At 36.5% G+C, this 16,339-nt stretch overlaps 2 protein-coding genes across 3 annotated transcripts; both read right to left on the bottom strand.

The window, feature by feature from the left end:
• Positions 1-209: 209 nt before the first annotated feature.
• Positions 210-3,238, bottom strand: LOC111078119 (glycoprotein-N-acetylgalactosamine 3-beta-galactosyltransferase 1). Of its 2 annotated transcripts, XM_022372651.2 has the most exons (5): positions 2,828-2,916; positions 1,015-1,149; positions 840-945; positions 501-785; positions 210-443 (listed from the first exon to the last, which is right to left on the bottom strand). In XM_022372651.2, exons 2-5 carry the CDS (start codon positions 1,077-1,079, stop codon positions 306-308), a joined length of 594 nt encoding a protein of 197 aa, XP_022228343.2. In that variant the 5' UTR covers positions 1,080-1,149; positions 2,828-2,916; the 3' UTR covers positions 210-305. The 2 variants fall into 2 exon arrangements, with proteins under 2 accessions (XP_022228343.2, XP_022228342.2); XM_022372650.2 differs by lacking the exon at positions 1,015-1,149 and having other exon boundaries at positions 216-443; positions 2,828-3,238.
• Positions 3,239-11,360: 8,122 nt separating this feature from the next.
• LOC111078117 (protein commissureless 2) lies at positions 11,361-13,546 on the bottom strand. The gene is made up of 2 exons (XM_022372647.2): positions 12,913-13,546; positions 11,361-12,246 (listed from the first exon to the last, which is right to left on the bottom strand). The coding sequence occupies exons 1-2, from the start codon at positions 13,376-13,378 to the stop codon at positions 11,687-11,689; spliced, it is 1,026 nt and encodes a 341-aa protein (XP_022228339.2). The 5' UTR covers positions 13,379-13,546; the 3' UTR covers positions 11,361-11,686.
• Positions 13,547-16,339: the final 2,793 nt, after the last annotated feature.

Raw genomic sequence — 16,339 nt, 5'->3', positions numbered from 1 at the left:
AACAATAACACTTAGCAGTTAAGCACACAGCAGTTAAGCCGAGAAAACGGAAGTCCTTTTTTTGAGCAAAACAGGCCACCGGCAGGCAAAATGGCAATTTGAGAGTTTAAACTCCAGGCCCAAACGATAGATTCATTGATAAACACGTATGTCTCTGTCCTTCAATGCGTGTGGGTTTGCATCTGGTTTTTAGAAGGAATAATATTAAAAATATTGCAACTTACATGATCTTCTAGAAAGTAAAACATACTTTCTGTGGTTGTGTCATTTAACCTAGAAGCCCAGCTAATAAAGACACTCTTTTATTAATTAGAAGATTTAGGAAAGCTTTGCATAGGAAGGCCGAACAATTGCACTCGGTAAACAAAATAATAATAAACGTATATTTCAGGTGGATATTCAACACGAAAAGTTATGGCGCGTTTAGACAAAGGGACTGCTGCCTGAAAAGAGGATAAATATTAATCGCGCAGATCCTTTAAATATTAATATATACTCACTCTGTCCACCTTATGGTATGCCATGTTCTTTAGCCAGTTTATGTAATCATAGCCCTCCAAAAAATGGTGATCCATATGAACGGGCATGAAGGTCTCATTTCCGTCCTCATCACGGCTGTCTACAGCGGTGACACCCACATGACCTAGACACCGACTCAACTCCAGCTCCTCCGTAAAGCCCTCCAAGTGTTGGCAGTGGTTGTTGTTTGGATTCCTGCCTAGGTCCACATAGCGTTTTAGTGCCTCATGGCTAATCACATAGCCACTTTTGGAGAAGACAAATGGCTTTAAAGCAGAAAAAACTATAGTACATTATAAATTTCAGAGGCTTTCAATCACCTTATGTGCGTATATATTTTCCAGTTCATGGCCGAAGTAGATCGGCGCAGTAGATACAAATTTCTTACTGTGTATTATAAAGCGGAGGTTCTCCAGAACTACAAAGCTATAGGTAGAAAATATTTTATTCGTCATGCGAAAATTTATTTTTGCTTTACCAAAAATGCCAATTCACCTTGCAAAATTGAACATCATAAACGATTTTAATAAGCGTGAGGCGAACAGCAAAAAAGTCCACATTTATAGAGATTGGGTCTCAGATGTGTCTCTCAAACGTGCGACATAAGCAAGGCGGGGTTAAAACTAGATACTAGTTATAAAATATAGAAGAGCATAATCAAACTCGCTTCAAACCAACTCTACAATAGGTTCATAAGTACGTAGAGAGAGCATAAAATTTCAGCTTAGAATGTTTGTAGTTTGGTTCGGTTAACGTTTGGTTGATTTTAAAGTTTAATTAGAAAAGAGAATAAGTATAGCTATGAGCTGTCATAAGAGAATAAGCTGATTTACTTTCTCAAATTTAGGTCACTCATCTAACTTTAAAGACTGGTTTCTACACACTTAAGTCAATGACCATTCCGTGTATCCGCAAAGACTATTACAAAAAAAAAAGAAAACATCAGCGATTAAAGAAAAGTCTTTCAATTCGAATTTAATTAACATTTTAATATTCTATTTCTGATGTTGACATCACAGCTAATAAATCCTCAATTATATTTCATTGATAGCCCTTCAACACACATATTTGACCTGCCACATATTCTTGCCCATCTCTCCAAAACACTGTCGATAAGGCTTGTGAGCATGGGTCTTAAATTAAAACATTTAAGATTACTTTTGATTGAGATAGTAATTGGAATATTTGACAATTGTTTTGCCATTCATTTGAATTGAATTCGTTTGCATATTAATGCCAAACTTACATAAAAATGTATAGACTAGATTAAATTGTGTAATAATTAGTTACTACAATCAGCATTATCTAATCGAAGCTATGCCAAAAACGAGAGGGAACGCTGTGAGTCGCTGTTGTGGCCGCGACTCTACTTTTGTACCCGTACAAAACTACGGTATATATGTACGTGAGCTTTTGATTTATTTGGAACTTTAAAATATTTGATCAGTTTATTTCTACATCTACAATGTCTATTGTACATCTTTAATGTAGATTCTACATCTCCTTCGCCAGAGGTCGTATCAGAGCCTGTGAGCCATTAAGAAAACGAGGAGCGCGCAGCACTGTAAGGAAGGGTGTTAGCAACTGAAAATTAATTTCCTTATTCTGACTATAAAAATGATCCGATCTGATTCAGATTCGGCAATCTGGTAGATATGGTTTTTCTATATGATACTTCGTTTTTATCGTATCTTTAAAATTGTGGCTGCCACAGATTTTCCTTTTTTGTGGGGGCGGAAGTGGGCGGGGCCAAATTTTGAAACACACTTATATCAGTGTGATATCAAATGAGTCTGGAAACAAAATTTGGTTGATCTAGCTCTTATAGTCTCTGAGAACTAGGCGCTCATCAAGACGAACAGACGGATGGACGGACAGACAGACATGGCTATCTCGACTCGGTTATTGATGTTGATCAAGAATATATATACTTTATGGGGTCGGAAACGTTTCCTTCTGTGCGTTGAACACATCCACTTTTACCACAAATCTGATATACCCCTAAACTCTTCGAGTACGGGAATAAAAAAATACAGAATACGAACTGGAAAGGGAACGAGAAATAAGCGCTGTTGAAGGCTGATAACTTTATCAACGTAAAAGTAAAAGTATAAAAGCTCTACGAAAATACATATACGGAGCAGCTATAATGACAGAGAGGAACAAGGAGAAATGTAATGTATTGAGTGCCAACAATTAGCGCGCAATAAACACACAAACAAGGAGTACACTTGAGTACACTTAAATTACTGCCATTCGGACTTATTCCAATTTTCTATGATCAAGAAAAAGAAAAAAGGTTCCTTACCTAGAGTCTTCTACTTTAAGAAACCATTCGGCCTCGTCTTTGTAGACCTCAAAGGTATGTATCAAGCCTCGATGCACCAGAGTCCAATTGTCTGTAGTATTGATTCCTGGCACATACGGCTCAAGTTCATCATCGACGTTTCCGCTGACAAAGAGCAAGACATTGCAGTGTTTTCCCCACGTTCGCTTTACATATTTTGCAGTGCTGGGATTGTTGTAGTTGTATGGTATCATGCAGAGTATTCTGATGTCATCGTACAGTGAATCTACCTCAGCTTTAGAAATGCTTTTATTTGGGGATTTCTCTTTGGAACCGCAGAGATTCCCAGTGAAATTGTAAGAAAGCACGGCCAGGATCAGCAGGATCAACACCAAGTAGACCGCATAGTAGACGCGTCTATGCGCACTCATTGTGAGTAACTTAACTGAAATGGTTTTGAAAGAGCGAGCATGGAACAAATCATTCTTAAAAGAAGATAAGAAATTTATCAAACTTTTATGTACACTGTAAGACAATTTCAAGCCATTAGAAAGCAAACTTCAGCACCCCGAAGTTTATATACTCTTGTTGGCCCATCATATATCATAATCATAAAACCACAGCCAAATACACAGAAGAAATAATAATGGTAAAAAGAAAAATAAACATATTGTTAAGAGGCTAAGGGATTTATGGATTCCTTGGATAATCTTTCGCCATGAGTTGTGTCTGTATATGTCTGCATATCCATCTGCATCTCTAGGCGGCAAGAAATGCATATTCATATTCCGATTCCCCATTGATATTCATATAATGACAGCTCCGAAGATAGGAACAGTAAACCGTTTGCTGCCCTATAGTTTTTCAGAAGCTTACAGTGCCTTACAGCATGGGCATACTTTTCAGTCCTTCACCTTTTTGGCTTGGCTTTTTAAAAAGAGAAACTTCATTGGATTTTGTCCGCGCTATATTCCGAAGACTGCATATAATTGGAATGAAGAATTTGAAAATTGTTTTCAAAGTTTATATTAGCCGATTATTTCAAATTAAACAGACGAGGAAAACGAGGTTCGCAGAACTTTGATAGAGAATATTTTCCTAAAAAAGCTTTTAGTGTAACGTTATCTTTGATTCATTAATAGCTGAAAAAGCTCGGTTTGCACGTTATATGTACATTAGGCTGGACCAAAAAATTTTTTTTTTTCGAAATTCAAACGGGACATTTACCTTGCATTTAATAGTAACACTACTCGACAAAACTGAACTTTTTTTTTTCCTCAAGGATCCAAACCGACTTTTTCTGATAGATATGGGGCTTTAAAACTTTTTAAAGAATTATGGTTTTTTTTCTATGGCAGAACTTTTTTTGAAGAATTTTTGAAGTCTGGTATTTTTTTTTAAGCTTTTTTCAGAGGTAGCGCTTGTTTTTTTCACATAACTCTAGTATCTTTCATCTGGTTGTTAAGAACTTTGCTATTTTGAAAAGGTAATTAAAACAGCTAGAAGTTAAGCCCAAATACTTTGTGATTTCAGCTTACCGTCTGGGAAATATAAAGCATTGAAATGCAAAAATGATGATTTTTGTGCGGTATTTTTTACGAAATTTTGACTTTAAAAACTCAGGAAAAGTCGAAAAACTTTTTTTTGAAGAATTTTTGAAGTCTGGTATTTTTTTTAAAGCTTTTTTCAGAGGTAGCGCTTGTTTTTTTCACATAACTCTAGTATCTTTCATCTGGTTGTTAAGAACTTTGCTATTTTGAAAAGGTAATTAAAACAGCTAGTAGTTAAGCCCAAATACTTTGTGATTTCAGCTTACCGTCTGGGAAATATAAAGCATTGAAATGCAAAAATGATGATTTTTGTGCGGTATTTTTTACGAAATTTTGACTTTAAAAACTCAGGAAAAGTCGAAAAACTTTTTTTTGAAGAATTTTTGAAGTCTGGTATTTTTTTTAAAGCTTTTTTCAGAGGTAGCGCTTGTTTTTTTCACATAACTCTAGTATCTTACGTCTGGTTGTAAAGAACTTTGCTATTTTGAAAAGATAATTAAAACAGCTAGAAGAAGCATTGAAATGCAAAAATGAGGAAAACGAGGTTCGCAGAACTTTGATAGAGAATATTTTCCTAAAAAAGCTTTTAGTGTAACGTTATCTTTGATTCATTAATAGCTGAAAAAGCTCGGTTTGCACGTTATATGTACATTAGGCTGGACCAAAAAATTTTTTTTTTCGAAATTCAAACGGGACATTTACCTTGCATTTAATAGTAACACTACTCGACAAAACTGAACTTTTTTTTTCCTCAAGGATCCAAACCGACTTTTTCTGATAGATATGGGGCTTTAAAACTTTTTAAAGAATTATGGTTTTTTTTCTATGGCAGAACTTTTTTTTGAAGAATTTTTGAAGTCTGGTATTTTTTTTTAAGCTTTTTTCAGAGGTAGCGCTTGTTTTTTTCACATAACTCTAGTATATTTCATTTGGTTGTTAAGAACTTTGCTATTTTGAAAAGGTAATTAAAACAGCTAGAAGTTAAGCCCAAATACTTTGTGATTTCAGCTTACCGTCTGGGAAATATAAAGCATTGAAATGCAAAAATGATGATTTTTGTGCGGTATTTTTTACGAAATTTTGACTTTAAAAACTCAGGAAAAGTCGAAAAACTTTTTTTTGAAGAATTTTTGAAGTCTGGTATTTTTTTTAAAGCTTTTTTCAGAGGTAGCGCTTGTTTTTTTCACATAACTCTAGTATCTTACGTCTGGTTGTAAAGAACTTTGCTATTTTGAAAAGATAATTAAAACAGCTAGAAGAAGCATTGAAATGCAAAAATGAGGATATCATTTTTTTTCGACTTTTCCTGAGTTTTTAAAGTCAAAATTTCGTAAAAAATACCGCACAAAAATCATCATTTTTGCATTTTAATGCTTTATAATTCCCAGACGGTAAGCTGAAATCACAAAGTATTTGGGCTTAACTTCTAGCTGTTTTAATTATCTTTTCATAATAGCAAAGTTCTTTACAACCAGACGTAAGATACTAAAGTTATGTGAAAAAAACTATCGCTACCTCTGAAAAAAGCTTAAAAAAAATACCAGTTTTCAAAAATTTTAAAAAAAAGTTCTGCCATAGAAAAAAAAAAATATCATCAAACCATTTCTAAGCCCCAAATCTTTAATAAAAAGTTGGTTTTGTTCCTTGAGGAAAAATCGTGTTGACCAGTGTAATTAACATGTTTTTATTTTTTTTTTATTTTTTAGAAGTTGCTAGCGAAATTTATTTGGCAGTAAAAACCCTGCACAAGTTTTTGCGAACTATTTAACTAAATATATCAACCCCAGCTGAACTTCTTGATTTTCAGCAATCGTTAATTTTTTAAAAGTAACTAAAAAAAAAAATAAAAAAATAAAAAAAAAAGGTATAATTTTTTTTCGACTTTTCCTGAGTTTTTAAAGTCAAAATTTCATAAAAAATACCGCACAAAAATCATCATTTTTGCATTTCAATGCTTTATATTTCCCAGACGGTAAGCTGAAATCACAAAGTATTTGAGCTTAACTTCTAGCTGTTTTAATTATCTTGAAAAAAGAAAAAAATAATTTTTTCGTCAAATTTTGGCCCAGCCTAATGTACATACGAGTATTTGTAAGATGTTTTGGGCAAATATTTGAGCAAGCGCCGCATACTCGCTTGCTATATTACAATGGCAAACACATCAGATTGCAAAATCTTTGGTTTGGCGGAAACTACTAATATTTCTTTATGTAATGCTTTCGCTTATCTTGGTGTTTAATTTTAAATTTTATTTTTAGCCTTTAATACGTTTTTATACACGTACTCAAAAAGAGTTAAGGGGTATATTGTATTTGTGGTAAAAGTGGATGTGTGTAACGCACAAAAGGAAACGTTTTCGACCCCATATAGTATATATATATTCTTGATGAGCATCAATAGCCGAGTCTGTCTGTCCGTCCGTCTGTTCGTCTTGATGAGCGCCTAGTTCTCAGAGACTATAAGAGCTAGAGCACCCAAATTTTGTTTCCAGGCCTATGTGTTACACTTGTATTTCAAAATTTCGCCACACCCCCAGGACGAAAATCGTGTGGCAGCCACAATTTTAAAGAAACGATAAAACTAAAATTATTCCTTATTATTTTTTTATTTAGTTCATGCTTTATCCTAACGCTAGATGTATGAACTTATTTTTATTGCGCTAGTCACTAGTATATATAGTTCATTTTTGATGTTATCTACTTAAATATAATACTTATACATTGCAATTTTGACAAGAATTATGTACTTAAATCCTTAACATTTTGTTTTGTTTTAAATTGTTTATTTTCTACATTTATTTTTATGTTTATTATTAATTTATTTATTTTGCTTATTTTTAATGGTTTCCTTAATATTCTTTGATTTTATTTTGAAATTGAGTTGCGCGCCTAATAGATTTAAGGTGATGAGGAAGACTGTTGCATAAGCGGATTCCATTGACAAAGAACTGTCTCTTCGAGCAAAGCGTTTGAGTTCGAGCGCATAAATAGTTGTTAGTTTGTTGCGATGTAGCAGGGTTAAGTTTGCAGTAAAGGTAAATCGGTTCTTGGGTCGTCACAATTTTATGAAAGTATTCTAATGTTCTAAAATCTATCCAAGTGGTCAAGTTAAGGTAAAATATTTTATTAGTCAGGTGTGATACATGGTCGAAACGTCTTAAATTAAACACATATCGTACTATTGAATTAAAGGCTATTACTAATGCGCATGTCGCGAGCGTCACTATGTCCAAATTAGAGTGTCCATTAAATAGAGTGGGGATGAGAATGACTTAAGAAATCAGAAGTCTTATTTCTTCTGGCAAAAATGTGTCATACGCTGACAATTGGCGCAACAGACAGGTACGTCCTGTTGCCTTTGATATATGTTTACTCCATGACAGTGTGCTACTAAATGTTATACCCAGGTTAACTGCATGGTCTTCGTAGGAAATGGGTGTATTTTCAATATGTAGTTTCTCCAGATTGTTTGTATTAATAATTTTTTAGCAATTACCAAACATTTTGATTTTTTAGGATTTATTTCCAAGCCATTCTCTATTGCTTATTTCTCTATTATGGAAAGCATTTTGTTACACGTACTGACACAAGCATTTATTTCGTTAACGGGATTGCTAATATAAATTTGGACGTCATTAGCATGTAGATGTACTTCACATTCGGACAAGACACTAGGTAGATCATTAACATATATTGAAAACAATAAAGGGCCTGAGTTACTCCACGCGTAAGTTTCATAAAAGTGGAAACTTTCGTACCTGAGACTACTGCCTGCAATCGATTTGTAAGATAAGACTTAACAAAGTTGACTGCATAACTTGAATAAGTTCGTCAATTTTGTGCAGAGTATGTTATGGTTGACGGATTCAAATGACTTACTATGGTCAAGAAGTTTTAAGAACGTTACCCAGTTCTTGTCAAGTTGCTGTCGTATATCTTTCACAATATCCGTTATAACACTTATACAACTTCGTTTTTTTCGAAACCCCGACTGCTTTTGGCACATCAGAGAGTTTTGAGTCAACAAATTTTCAATATGTGAAGACATACGATTTTCAAGAACTGAAGAGAGACTGAAGAGAGACTGAAGATAAGATATGTTTTTAATTTTAATTATTTATTGCTTTTTGTCATTCATCTAGCTTCATAGACCCTACAAAAATAGTTATTGAAATGATGACCGCTTTCGAAGTTCGAACCGTTTGGAAAGACCGGCTTGCCAATTCTCAATTTTTGTGGGTATTTTGTTGTGCCTTTTTGTATCAAAAAGTAGGTCAAAAGTTGCGTATGTCGTTGTCGTTGCCGTGTCTGTGCCGCAATTTGTTGCTGTTGACCAACCGGTTTCACTTTCAAGCTTCGGCGGCACGGCGTCTGAACTTGGTGTCTCTTTCAGCCCCAGCATCAGCTTAGTCCGCCGAATGAATTTGGCGCCTAATTGAAAATTCCACCAAGTAAGCTTTCCGCTTTGTAAGCTCAGCCATAAACGTGGGCTAATGTGCATTTTATTTATAGATTTTTGGTTTCATTAGATTCAGATGTGGTGTTTCAGGGTGAGGTTTCGATGCCCTGTGGCAGCATCAAACTTTCACCGGACGGATGCATCTTGAGTTTGAGTTGAGTTGAGTTTTTGATAAATTGTCTCTTGGAAATGTGCTTTCCCGGACGGGCTCGAATTTGCATTGATGGCAAGTTATGTTGCTGAAGTTGCATAATAATGTGACGTAAATACTGCCCGATATTCAAGTGTAAATTTCCATAGACCATCAATGTGAAAGAGTATTCCACTGTTAATATGCAACTGGGGATTTAACCCAAACCACATAACCTTTAAAACGATATTGAAACCCATTAGAAAATATTTGCTTTTATTTTCAATGTTAGTTAGGGAATGGTGTTACAAGGTGTTTAGAATGAGTAGAGCTGTGTTGATCAATCCACAACAGAGCCCTGTTAGCTAACAGAGCCGTACAGTCACGGCTGACTTTACCCAGAGGAAGCTTTCGATTAGGTTCAGAGCGTGAGTGGACTACGAGACTGTTGGCCACGCGCTGTTAGATATTTTTGGCATGTTTTCATGGATCGGAGTCGCTTAATGAAACAATTTGCATACATTGTTGTGTCTCCCCGAATTGGTAGGCGTATGTTGGCATTTAAATTGTGAGGGACAGCCCGCTTCATCCATAAAATCCATACATCATATCGTACTGTAGGTTGATAGTGTGCCAAATGTAGTAATAATGGAATATTTATAGATAATAGAGATGAGTCTAAGTTAGTTGAACGGCTCATAAGGGTATATGTCATAAACTGTCAAATAAACTTTAAACCGTCATAAATTACAATTGAATTTGTAATTAATAATAATAATATGGCGACTATTCCCACCAATATGCAAATGCCTTACGGCTAGACACGGAAAGAGGTTCTTCCCAGAATGGAGCCAGAATCCCGGTTCTGTCTGCACCCATTTCACACCGCTGATCAGCGACCTGCGATCATTCGATGGCATTGGATGAATAATATTTATTACGCTCGCATAATAAACTGTATTCGTGCTCTCACCTACTGACATTTCATGTGGTTTTTTTAGTTAGTTGTCGGGCATTTGTTGACCCATTCAAGAGATAATAACAATAAAGAAACTGACTGCATCGGTGAGCACGGAAACTGAAACTGCAAGTGCAAGCAGCAATCTAAAAATACAATAATAATAATAGTAATGAAAAATTACAAATCACGAAAGAGAGACTAGTTCAATACAATGGAAACCACATTTCCATAGAATTCCTTCCATTTGTTAATGCCAATTGCAGTGCGCTAAGTTAACTGAATTGAAGGAATAATTTAGTTAAAGCGGTTAGATAGACATATTCAGGCTGTGGATGAAGAATATTTTACATATTCGGGCAATCTGTGCTCGTATTTAGAGAGATTTATTGATTTCTTAACTCAAGACCTACCACAATCCATATTGCCTTCAGACATGGCCACGTTTTCTGGCTGGTGACTGACTGGTGGCTGAACTGAGAGTCACGTATACAGGCAAAAAACGACAACATCCATGCTAGAGAATCAGTGTTTGAGATCATTTATTATGTCTATTGTCTGTGCTGGGGGAAATAAAAGGCGATTTGCATACCTATAGTTGTATTTACTAGCTTATCAATACGAAATTACAATTGCACAAATTCATTGTACACAACAATTGCAGTCGCAGTTGCTATTGTACGAGTAGATGCCGTACAGGGAACAGAAATCAACACGGTCGTAGTCAGAACAAGCTATCGCGTCCTTAGCTCAATGTCAAACCCAAGCTGTGTCTATCTGTCTATCTATCTATAGCAACTATCCCAATCTACTTTTTTTGGTTCTGCTCTGCTTTAAGTCTACGAACTAAAGCTGGAAGCTATTTATAAAGCTCAACGAGAAGGAACGTTGTGAGTCGGTGCTGTGGCGGCGACTTTACTTTTATAACCAAACTCAGTCAGTATATAATATTTACTATATATGTATGTGAGCTTCTGATTTATATGGAACTTTAAAATATTTTATCAGTCCGGAAAAAAATGTTGGTTGGTTGCTCTAGCTTTTATAGTCTCTGAGATTTAGTCGCTCATCAAGACGGGCAGAGAGACATGGCTATGTCGACTCGGCTATTGATGCTGATCAAGAATATACTATATATACTTTATGGGGTCCGAAACGTTACACACATCCACTTTTACCACAAATCTAATATACCCCTTAACTCTTCGAGTACGGGTATAAAAATTATAAGAACCCCTTTCCATAGATTTTGGGATTTGTGTGCCATCTGATCTTAGCGACAATCAAATCATTTTCTGCAGCATCAATGAATCAATTCGAATGTCAATTGATTGATGGAAAAATAATAATGTATAGTTGAGTCCATTGAAAGATAAAGATAGAAGAATGGTTCCGTTTTCTCGCAGTAATTTCTGTTGAATATACATACACTTTAAAGTTGTATATAATTTGCGTATTATTTATTAATAAAAAATTAGTTTGAGCCTACCTAAATCTAAGAACATTATAAATATATATGTACATACGTTTTCTTTAAAGGATTTTAAGTACGAAAATAAAAACTCTTTAAGCACAATTTTCATTAAACTAACTGACTGGCTAATATTGGTAGCAAGTAGATTTTGTAGTAACGTCTTTTTTATAATCACAGCGTTTTGTCAAAACTTATGTACCTACATAGGTGTTTGGTGAGGCCCATCGATATCAATAGAATGAATTAAAATATCACAGAGCTCAGTTAATTTGATATCCATAAGAACGATTTTGAATCAATCCATCCGCGTTCATCGCTTCAAGTCTTTACACAGGCTGTCTTTTGTTTTAAATTTATTTTTCTCATCCTTGGTGTTGCAGGAGCTGCCAAATAACTCAGCATAGCTGGGCACAACCGGCATCATTACAAGGTTCGTCTTAATCGATTCATATGTGGGCGTGGCTAAACCCGGTGCTATTTGTGATTTTTCCAATGGTGTTGCTGTTGGAGTGGTGATGGGTGGTAGCAGGGGCATTGTTACCTCACTTAACGGTGGTGTTTGTGGCGTTGCAAAATTTTCAGCTGCTCCGTTTTCAGTTCTTACTGTTTGTTGGATTGGTACTGCTGCGGATGCTGCTTTTGAGACAGAGCTAGCTCTTTCGTGCTTATTGAATACATTAAAAACGCTTGGATAGACAATCAGGCATGATGATTTGGGTGCTTTGTGCAATAGCTCCAGAGCCGCTTCGTAGCTGGGTAAGCCCGATACCAAGGTATATTCCGGCACAGGATCATCTGCATCAGGATGCAGCTTCAGTGCTTCAATATCAACAATTGTGCACTGTGTGGAATTACTCGCATTACTGCGATCTAGAAATTATAGAAAAAATGTTTTATTAGGTTTGTATAGAAATGGGAGTGGATTTTTGTATAGCTCGACCTAGTTTCTTAAATAATTTGACTGCTATGCTGAATTATTTCTTGAACTAAGAAAAAAGAGACAAAATTTAAATCAAGCCCGTGGTTGGATTTTTTTAGCCAGCCGCAGCACATTATTTTTGGCTAATTTCTGTGCATTCTTTCTGGTCAAACAATTAGCAATGTTGAAGAGGGAGTCTGTAGAGTGTTGAAAATTCAAAAGTTTGCTAAACCTGCATCTTTATAATGAGATACATATTATAAAGTGCGTAATTAAAAATCCACTCAAAAAAATCATCAAAACTCTATTACAATTGATTCTAATGGAATATTTATTTTCTAAGTGTTAAAGTCAGGCCTCATTTTAAGTAATACGGTTTCTTCAATTAAATATTTTATGACTTCACTAGAAACATTTTGTCTACTTTCATTTGTCACACAGGCAAATCTAAATACGATTATAAATGTTGACTATTTTTCTTTACTTTGTCCGGAAATAACTAATCAGAAATCACACAATTTGGGTCGATAAGAATTGAATCTCTATCAGCATAGAAGTTCTACAAGAGAGCGTCAACACAACAAAGCGGAATTATGATCCCAATGCGGAATACTTACAGTTGCGTTTCCAAGTCCGAAACTGATGGTAAAGAAAGCACGAGCAGACGCAAAAAACCAACGATATGAGGATCAGTGCGAAAACGATACCAATCCACACCTCGTTCATGAACTTGTCATATTCAAGCTGCTGCTGCAACTGATCCACACTGCTTCCGTCCAGGATCACATGGTTGGCCAAGTCAAAATCCATAATCGCCGCACTCGAGTTTCTCGGGGAGGCAGCGAATTCGCTAAACTGGTGATGATGCTTTAGCTGGATTGAGTTAAGAATCGTAGCTCCAATCTGCTTCAGAAAATCACTATTGGCTAGGGTGTCCAGAGTGGTGATCGTGGGTGTTGAGTCCTCGCCACCGGACGAGTGTTTGCCGCTGTTCAGAATCTGCTGAGCCGTCGCACCAGCATAGTGGTCGAAATGTAAATCATGCGAAAGTTCGTAGTTTAATGCGCGTGGCAGGCCCTCCATGCTCTACTTTTATACTACAAGAATTATCCAAGAAAGCGGTAGAGTGTATTGTGTCTCCGGCGGTTCGGCACACTTTCACTGTATCAGTATCTTCTTGCTGGTACGAGAATAATCGTTCTGAATCTTGCTCTACCGCACGCTCACGTCCGGCAAGCACTGGGTCGAAAAAAAAACTGATTCGTGTGCCGATCAAACAGAGAGTGCCGGCCAAGCTATCGCTCGCTGGAATTCCAGTCAAGAGAGAAGTTGAGAGCGGTTGGTTTCCAATTCCATTCCGCTCTCTCTGTGGGTTTTACGCACCACTGGGAAAGAGGCACTCTGAACTGCCGGAGAACGATCTTCGTTATTCTCTCTGAGAGAAATCGCCATGCGTTAGTCTTTTGTGCCCACAGACAAAGCCTTCGAATTATGGTCCCATAATTGGCGTTACAAAGCGGCGGCGCACATGTTGCCCAGGAACAGAGGGTAGGGACGGATGGAGAGGCCCGAACAGATCTTTATTTCTTTTTGGGCTTCGTTTCGTTCCGTCTTGCAGCCCGTCAAATGACATATCTCCCTTTACAGTTCTTCTTGTATTGTTCGTCGGGGTGGGGGAAGAAAAATTAGTGTTGGGGGATAATGTGTTTTGTTGCTTTGTTTTTGTTTGGTTGTACCCTGCCCGAAGGGTCCATTGGGCGGACCCAGCCATGCCAAACCGATTCTCTTGTTCTTGTTCTTCTTTTTCCTTTTTTTTCTTTCTTTCGTCGTGGTATGGTTTTAAATTACAGTTACGTGCAGATATCTTATTCAGGCAGCATATTTGTGTGCGACACGATGATCAGATCACCTGTATAGGTAGATCTTTCTTTTTGCAATGTTCGTATGGGGATAGATCAAAGATTGTAATACCTGTGGGTGTAGAAATGGGTAGAATTTTAGGTAAAAGTAAATCCTAAATCTATGATTTAATTTTCCTTTTGCTCGCTGGCTATAACAACAGTACTTAGTAAATTAATCGACCAAAATATACATACATAAGTATATTAGGAGCCTATATAAAATTAAGATATTTCAGATAAGATATAAATAAATAAAAAATTTAATTTCAATTTATAAAGGGTTGTCTTGTCTCTTCATCAGTGTTTGAGTCGTTCATGAGCTCAAAGATAAAGAAGATCCTAGAAAGAACATTCCTTATCATGCTCAGCTAATCTGCCTGGGGAAATGAATCAGCAGAAACTATAGTGGAGACTTCTATCGAGGCTTGTCAGAAAAATCACAAAATGAGAGGGATTCAAAAGATATTAGAAAATGCCTGACGTAGCTTTCTCTTTCTTCATTTTGCTAATCATTATTAGCAGATGTATTTGATAAATTATTTACAATTAATTTATTGGATAAAAAAACTGTGTTCAGTCTTCTTCGGCCATTGCTGCTAACCTCCATGTGTGAAGTATTCTATTCTATACCCATACATGGAATTTCGATATTATTTTACTCCATGTATGCCGCTCGCTTGCAATAATACCACGAATAGTGGTAGGGTTGTGGTAGTGGAAGGGTTTCTAATACCGTGTCAATCTGGGCAGTGAGTAGTATAAACTTATCCTGTTCATAATTGTATGCTTGTCTTTGTATCACTTTCCTACCAGAGTGTAAGCGTCGACTTGTTGGAGATTAAATATCTACACTTATTGATGCATTTGGCCGTAATGACGTTTGTTCGTTCGCTCGCTCCTTCTGTTTTTCTTAATCTGCGTCATCAACATCAACAACATCATCAAAAGTTAAATTAATGAGGCATTCGCTTTGCTTACCATTGTCAACGTTCTCACCGTAATTAATCGGATTGTGTTTAGTCTTAAGCATAGTATTTTATTTCCCATCCCAACTGACATTTGCCAGAAGCTTGAAGTAAGCTTTTATCTGTCCGAAATTAGCTTTGATTTTATAAAGATTTAATGTATCGAGTTGTAATTATAAAAGAAAATATGTCAAGGAGCAAATACCCAATGGGGCTAGAAAAATACTTCTCCATATATGAGTTAAATCGCTTACCATCTCAGACATGCTTACTTTATCATAGTTATAAAACTGTCGGTTCTAAATTCAGCCCTTTAATTGTGTAGAAAACATTTTGAGCTGCATTTGTTCACACTGTCAAACCATTTCCATATGAAAATAATGGCTTTCACATATTGATCTAAGTGAGTAATCAGCAGCAGCATCAGAATCATCAGTCTGGCTATTCGATTCCTAGAATACATATGGAATCGCATCTTAGAGCCACCCGTGGGGTTTAAAATCATGACATCCTGCCAGGAAACAAGAAGCACTTGTTCTTCTCTCGCACAGCCGGGGCTCGGCTCATATTCTCTTCGTTTTTGAAGCTCAGCAAGGCGCAATGATAACCAACTGTGAGGCAGCCAAGGACTAAGGGGCCAACCGTCAAAAGCAACACGGGAACAAAAACTGCAGGGCCAGGTAATTGCTGCAGTTGTTGGGGGGTAGTGATGTGAAACATTTGTCAAATGGACCGAAACTGAGACCGACAGCGAAACAGCGCAGGAGTCGTAGACGTGCCGATGCCATGGGAAAGTAAGAGGTTCTTCATGTTGGAGTTGTACTGCCTTCGCAGTTCTCTAATCTGTGATATAGGTCATGCAACCCTCAAGGTTCCGGGTAGGCCTACACAACATTGCCAGCAACTTCGCCTCTGACTCCGCTGCAAAGCATTGTCTTTGGCCCTTTTGTTTTATGTGAACTAGTAGAAATTTCTTATGTAAAGGAAAGTAGCTCTGTCCTGTTATGTCTGCCTTATGATGACTCTGTCCGTCTTCGTCTTTCTACCAAACATTAAGTGCATCGTTGAGTGCGTCTTTTATTCCATGCACAATTAAAAACGCAGTTATGCATAAAGCTAGAAAAACCGAGACTTAAGCGGGCCCAGAACTTTTGCTCTCAAGTTAAGCCAAGCTAAAC

Source organism: Drosophila obscura, unplaced genomic scaffold (assembly GCF_018151105.1).
Source record: "Drosophila obscura isolate BZ-5 IFL unplaced genomic scaffold, ASM1815110v1 contig_189, whole genome shotgun sequence".
In the NCBI taxonomy this organism is placed as follows: domain Eukaryota; kingdom Metazoa; phylum Arthropoda; class Insecta; order Diptera; family Drosophilidae; genus Drosophila; species Drosophila obscura.
Note: the sequence above shows the minus strand (reverse complement) of the source record. Positions and strands in the feature narration are given on the sequence as shown.